Raw genomic sequence first — 7,670 nt, forward strand, 5'->3', positions numbered from 1 at the left:
GTGACTTGTTTAGCAGCTTTACATCAGAGGAACATCAGGACTAACACGCAGATGTGTAATTCTTCACTAAATTACTTTGACCAAGCAGGGTCTAATCCAAAGCAGGCCTTCCTTTGAGCAGAAGGTTGGGCCAAAACGCTCCAAGTGTTTCTTACATTCTAAAGTCATCCAGTGATTATAATTCACTTCATGTCTCTCAGCTCTCCTGCCTGAAAACACATAACTAGATAGGTTTCTAACCCCAGATACAACAGGTTGCTAGGCTCTGCACAAACTAACTAAACAGTAAACTTAGTAGGACACAGGATTTTAAATAGCAAAATCTACCCTTCCACATTTAAGGACCACATAATCTGCGGCACAACAACAACATCAATCCATTTTTCAAGTAGGCATTCGCATATTGCCATCCTCCACAGTGCAAAACACCTAGCTGTTGTCAATAAGAAGGAAGCACCCATTGGCTTCATTCACTACATGTAAAAAAGGCAATCCTATTTGCAAAGAAAAAAATAGAAGTTCCTCAACAATAACACACCTAAACTGAAACTCAAAAAAATTTGAGATTTCTCCACACGTTGAGAAAGGAGAAAATCTACCCCATGCTGCAGCTTTATTTGGATGCCAGTCAGCATCGAGGCAAAGAGGTTAGTTTTCTCTCCTCTGAGAAAACAACTTGAAAGCATGGAAAATATTATTTGAGAAGCAGGATGGAATGGATATATTTTCAAGTAAGGAGACAGATGACCTAGTTCTAGATATCTAGACTGAAAGATTTGAATACCTTCATAGACAACCAGCAGTTTTATATGAATTCACAAACTAACTGACTTTTAATTCAACTAAAAACCAGCAATTCAGTACGCAGGATGGCTGATACTGATGTCTTTATGATAAAACATTGCTTTAAGTGGTTTCTATTCCTGCCATTTAATCTTTTTTTTCTTTTTAAAGCCATCCTAATCAGTTACCTTAAAAGTCCTGTTTTCTTTTTCATGTTGTTGTTATTGATGTAGCTGTGTTTTCACAATTATCTTATTTGCCTTTTAGCAAGGACAACGTATCTTACAATTTGTCAAGTGTCAGGGATTTTGCGGATCATGCTTAGCATCAACGTTCTTGTTTTTTTGCTGATTTCTCGGCAACATTTGTGAGAAGTACTCAGATCACTGCAACTATAGCTTTTTTATTATTATTATTACTTCAGTTGCTCAGTCTTCATCCAAAGGCACTTTATAAAATTTAATGTAAATTGTCATTCCCAGCTGCTAAACACAGCACAATTACTAGGAACCAGATAGTATTTTCTTTAATTGTCTTCTGTCTTTTTTTATTTTTTTATGCCTACTTGTTACAAGATGGAAGAGCAGCAAGGCAAGGGATAAGCTGCTTGTAATAGCAGTAGGTGCAAAAACGAAGGGAAAGCATCTGCTTACCTCAAAAAAGGCTGGTGTGGGCCTTGGGTAGGCAGAGGTCTCCAGACAAGACACTCTGACCCTCACTGCCAAGCCTGGCTGAGGAAGTGTGAAGCAAGGATCTCTGGTCACTCAGGTACATAGCATGCACCAGAGCTCTGCTGAGCTGGCCCTGCCTTCCCACCAGGTGCTTCAAGCCATGATTTAGAATTTCCCATGCACTACTGTTATAAAAGCACTTGTTTATTTTCTTGCATTTTCTCTTAGAGTTTCAGAAAGTAGCTTAACCTCAAAATTAAACCACAAAACCCACTTCTGATAAAGTAAAAAAAAGGAGTGGAGTATTTCTGCAAATACAGCTGAAAATGAATAGCAATGTCTTCATGTCTTTCAGTCTATGATCTTTTCAGCTGGGGGGCATTTGATTAAGCAGTTACCATCACCTGTATGTAAAAATAAATGGGGAAGTAAAAGCTTAAATTACCAGAGGTAGAACAGATAGAATATATCTTCGAGAGCATTTCTAAGTTTTTAAAAAGCACAAACTAAACTGGTTTGCTTTGAGAAGGGAAACAAGGCACAGAGACCTTTCTCACACAACATACCTCTGTCACCTTTGCAAAAGCAGCTACCTTGTGTTACTGCTTATAAGCTGCTGTTCAAGAAAAGCCATTAACATACACTGTGTATTTTCATAATATTTACTTTCAGCTTTCCATCAGAGGAAAATTATCCCAAGGAGCAGCAGTCTGCAAGGCTGAGCTCACACACTTGTGAGACTTACCATCAGAAAATGTTATTGTTTATTTTAAACTGTACTATAGAACTAAGTTTCTGACCTTCCTAGGAGTAGCTTACAGTTCTTCAATTTTTGAAGTTGATTTCACTTACAAAATTAACATGAAAAAAGTATTGTGGAAGGAAGCTGTCTAGTAGATGTTACAAAATCTCTTCCTGCAAATATTTGCAACCAAATGAGAGCACCTCTCGCTGCACAAAATGCTTTGTAATGCCTGGACAAAAGAACCAGTCATAGGACATACAGAGAACATTAAACCTGTTAGTCAGCACTGGGTTGACTAGACTGCAATAGTGACCAAAATTGTATACAGGGACTATAACACCATAACACAAAGGAAAGCACAGCAATGACAGCAGAGTAGCAAGCAAACCCCTAGACTATAGCAAGTGAAAACTTCAACAAACGCAACAACCATGGGCACAAAAACAAAGGAAACTATCTGCTTACCTTTAGAAGGCTACAGGTTCACAAGGATCTCCAGTAAGAAATGCCCTCACCTCCACTGCCAACCTTTAAATGAGGTCTGGGAACAGGTGGATCCTGGCTCCAACCCTTCCGGTCACTCAGGGTACATTGTACACACCTGCGCTCCCCTGAGCTGGCCCTGCCTTCCTACCAGGTGCTCCATCACTGCATCAAGCTGTGACTCACCATTTCTGCTACAGGGAACCATGCCAGTTTTATCAAAAGATTCACTTCCCACTAAAAAACAGCAGGAATAAATAAATAACACATTTGTTATTAATGCAACAAAATATTTACACATTGTTTAGTTACAGGCTTATATCATCCCAAACAACTCAATTTCAGGGGCTAGGATGTCCTTTGCTTCCATTTTCTACCCTATTCTTTTTCAAACCTCAGAACTGTACTCAGTTTTCCTGTCTCAATTCTAACAAAGCATTGTGACACATTCAAAAGAAACAGGGAAGTACTTGACACCTGCAGTAAAGTATTAGTGCTTAAGATGTCTGAAGTTTATGGTCTCCATTCTTCACATTTGTCCATACATATTTGGGAATATATTATTCATAAAAACATTGCAAAACCAACACATCCTTAACAGTTCGAACCTATAAAACAGCTTTAATGTAATGACTAGAAACCACAATACTCTCAAGAATAGCTTTACCTTGACACGTAACCTTCTCCTCAAAGGTGCAAACTGGTAACTATTTTCTTCATAACGATGCTTAACCACTATTTTCATTCAGTTGTTCTACTACCTTGCCACGTGAGATATGATTTCTAAATAAAGATCAACTCACAGGTTTAATTTTCTCATTGGTCTGCTTCAACTATAAAATAGTTCACATAAAACTGTAAACATGAAAGGGGGTTGGAGAAAGAAGATACAATTGATTTCTAGCTCCAGGATTTTAATCACATGATATTGCTATACTTACCCTTTTTTCTAAAGGTGAAATATCCTTCCTACTTCTTTTCCTATGTCCAGACTGCTCTACATATAAACTCGGAAGGAACTGTACATCGTATGTTTGGAAATCACCTATTAGAGCTCATTATTCACAGCATACTTGCACAATATTATAGCAAGAGAAAGTCACCCAATATCTTTCAAGTGCTATTTTTCTGAGTTGCACAAAGAAATAGGTGTATATAAATCAGGTTTTGAAAGTTACATTGATGTGTACATAACCAAATATCCTTCTCTCATGCCTCTTTTTGGAGGAATGAGCATGACCAACAGACTTGCACAAAACAGAACAGCACATAGCCTGAGATATAGCTAGCTACAGCTATGCAGCTGCTTAACATAAATGTGCAAACTTCAGATTCCTACAAGAGCGATTAATCTCTTCGTACATCTCAGTTAGAGAATAACCAATAGTTTGTTGTTAAACAGTCTAGTCAACAACAGGACTGACACCAAGCACGACCGCAATCACTCACGAAGTACTCCTCACCCATGGAAATAAAATGAAACAATAGTCAAGCAATATGTTATAAAAGGAATCATGAAGACATTGTGTTGCTTTTCATTCTCCCATTCCTCTCCCTTCAACCATTCTTTGTGCTACTTGAACGGATGGTGCTCCAGTACGGGAGATTTAAGCTTGCCTTTTGTTTCCTTCAAATAGGCAATAAACACTTTGCTTACAAAAAGCAATAAGAGGAAGAAGCAACCAAGCTGTATAATATGACAAAAACACACATCTACTAAAGAACTAATATGCACTTCATCTGCTACCCTCAGAAATAAAGTCCTTTTCACATGTTCCTTGTATGTAACAATACTAAAGCTTACTTCCTCCAAGCATCATTTTAGATGTGTTACATTTATTAAATAAATAACTCAGAATGCTCCACATCGTCAGATCATCCACAAGATGGCAGTGCTTGCATCATACAGAATAATCTGACCTACATGATTGTCCGCACAGCGTGCCTTTTCCCTGCTGTACACACAGCTCTCAGATGGTATTTTCCTCATATCCAGACAAAATCCTCGCTTTTTTTCAGCGGACTCAGCATTATTTAACATGCTGTAACAAAGCATTTTACAGACTAACAGTCAAGTGACGGCATGTTTGGAGAAACTGTCACAGCATTGACTCTCCGGGGAGCATAATGGCCTCTGAAACTTATTACAAAAATAAGTCAAAAATTACAGGCATCATCTCTGGTGCAGAGCAATGAAAGGACTGCTAAATTGGTTGGTTTATCTCCTCCAGACAGCTGGCCAGGTGTCCAAGAACCATGCAACATCTTAGTCCAAACGAGGGACAAACTGTAATAAATTATCATCCTCCGTATGTCTATGCAGCAAAATGAAGCCACGGTTGTGCAGATGTTACAATGCACATACCAGTTTTATATAGTTATTACAGTGAATGACAGTAGTGAATATAAAACAGCCTATGCTTTCAACTGAAGTATGAACTCCTCGCACACCCTTAGATTTTATTCATCTTGCTGCTGTCACTCACGTTAATATTACATGTATACAGAACATCTGCACAGCCTATATTCATATTTTCACTGTTCAGATTAAATCACGTTTTTGCCTAAAAAGTAAGGAATCATTGCTTCAGACAAGGGAGTAAACACGAAGACTATTTCTGCTGTCATGAAACCACTGCCATTCTGAAATTACGTAGGTAGATAATGAAAATCTATAAAATCTATAAAAGATGATACTACCAGTTTCAACCCTAACTTTTCAAACTTTCCCCTCTTAAAAAGAAATGGTCAAGCAAGAATGAGATCACTACCTTTCATCCACAAAAGTTTTCACATGAGATATACCTTGCAACCTAGACAGCAATATCCCATTCTCCTGGCTCCATCCACACCACATTCTTAAAATAGACACTCAAAGGCTAAATAATATTACCTACAATTTAGGAGGTTACTAGGTCTCTGAGAATTTCCTGTTCTACAGTAAATGAGCATCAGAGGAATAAAAAAACACGAGCATGTCCACACCAAAACTGTTTTCCTGCTATTCAAAAATACACACAAAAAAAGTCAGCATGCTATATAATAGTTCATTTTAAATATATATGATAAATTCAAACTATAAATATTTTCATACTATGGTAACAGCAGATTTTAATGATTAATTTGCTAGTAAAAGACCAGACAACGGGACAGAAAACTAGATGAAATACCCTTCCATGTATGTAGGCTTTCACACCAACCAAATACATGCCATATCCTAGTTGATGTAAACCTAGCTCGCATACATCCATAAATCTGAAAGGCTAAAAAGCTAGAATAGGGCAGTTACTACATTTGAAAATGGACTTTGAATGAACTTCTATGCTTATACTCTTTCCACCCCTGAATATCTCACCAAATTAGAATTCCTCTTATGTAAGAACAGAATTACAAACCTGCACAATTTAAACTACTTTGGCACATGTCCTTGTTAAGCAGTTTAATAACTTAATCCTCTGTTATCTGCTCTGGCTAACTACTAGTTTCCAGGTGTTACTATTTTCCATTCTACAAAGCAGTATACAAGCTGAAACTATATATCTTTTTATTTATTTCAGTTTGTAAGAATTAGCACCCTTCCTAAAATTCCTTCAGGCATGATTTAGAACTAACCCTGCCATCTGACCTTTTTTTAAAGTAAAATAAAACTCAGAATTCTTGTTGTTTTTTTTCCCCCAAACTCAGACCTCAGCAAATGCATCGAAGACTGCAACAGCTCAAGGTGACCTCATGCCTACAGTCATGCTTGCTCTTATGTCAGCAGCTAACTTCTCCTGCCCTTCAGCTGGAAATATAACCGAGATTTATTCCTGATGGATTCACAGCTGACCTTGAAATCATTTAGTTCAAGATTTTGGCTTCTCAAAACTAATAGTTTATGTTATTTCCAACATTTTGCAAAGCAGCATAGACCATTACCACTTCCAGAAGAAACATCTTTATCTCTGCAGCAAATGGTTCACTTTCTAGCCCGTTCATGCTACTAGAACTTTAAACATGCACCAGATCACCCTCAGTTACCTCTCACGATTTCTTTATTTAACTAATAGACTAAACTCTTCTTCTCTCAGCTGTATCAGAATGAGGGAGACTAAAGAAAACACTAAACTGTCAACATTTAAGCCCTAAAGGAACACATTATTATTTTACTAAAACCAAAAGTTCAGTTTGGCAAAGCACCAGTTAAAGCTTTGACCATGCAGGCTGTAGCAGTTACAAGATGTGATTCTGCTCTAATGTAAATGGTTTTGCTGGCAGTAAGCAGTCAGATGGATGGATTTGTTGACAAAGATGCAAAGAATGCCAAAATGTATAAGCTGAAGTGTCATAGGTACAAAAAGAGCATGTAAAAATTAAAGGCACATTTCACAAAATGATATCTGATTTCCCTTTAAAGACAAAGGCAAGATTCTTATAAAATGAAAGCCAAAAGAATTTTCTTCTGCACAGGAACTGATGTCACTGACTAGACGTCATTTTATATTATGCTTCAGAACAGACATAATAGTTGCGTTAAATTTAACTAAAATTTTGGCTTATAGTTAGAAACAAAATAGCAGCATGACATTCTCTGGTAAATCTGACAGAGCACATAAGATAACACACAATAATTACTAAAGCAGCCACATAAACTTAGAAAGTCAGGAGTGGGTTTGGTCTCTCAGCTCCAAAATAACACTTCTCTTTAGATGTAAAAGTTCTCAAACAAAGGTTGCAAGAGCTCTAAGCTGAAACCAGTCTCCAGTAAAGTACACATAGTACACGTTAACTTAAAGAGTGTGAAATCACTCTCCTGTGAAAACACAGCTCACATTTACTCCGTATCCATCAAGATGATAAAAATAAAGCTAAAAAGTTACTGACAATAACTTTAACCTTTCTTGGTTGTTTCCATTGCTATATTGGTAGAATACAAATCAAGCATAACCAGCTACGGCACTGTGACCATGGACTTCTGCAACCAAGTTAAAAGGGTAAGAGTCACACAG

The 7,670-nt window shown here is 37.4% G+C and overlaps 1 protein-coding gene across 1 annotated transcript in view; it reads right to left on the minus strand.

The window, feature by feature from the left end:
• Positions 1-6,660, minus strand: part of IQCM (IQ motif containing M) — a 169,322-nt gene extending 162,662 nt beyond the window's left edge. Inside the window, 1 exon segment of the mRNA XM_065736042.1 lies at positions 6,601-6,660. Coding sequence (XP_065592114.1) covers positions 6,601-6,660 — 60 coding nt within the window.
• Between the last annotated feature and the right edge of the window lie 1,010 nt (positions 6,661-7,670).

Source organism: Cyrtonyx montezumae, unplaced genomic scaffold (genome assembly GCF_038088225.1).
Source record: "Cyrtonyx montezumae isolate F1298 unplaced genomic scaffold, pur_monq_1.0 scaffold_2, whole genome shotgun sequence".
Classification (NCBI taxonomy): domain Eukaryota; kingdom Metazoa; phylum Chordata; class Aves; order Galliformes; family Odontophoridae; genus Cyrtonyx; species Cyrtonyx montezumae.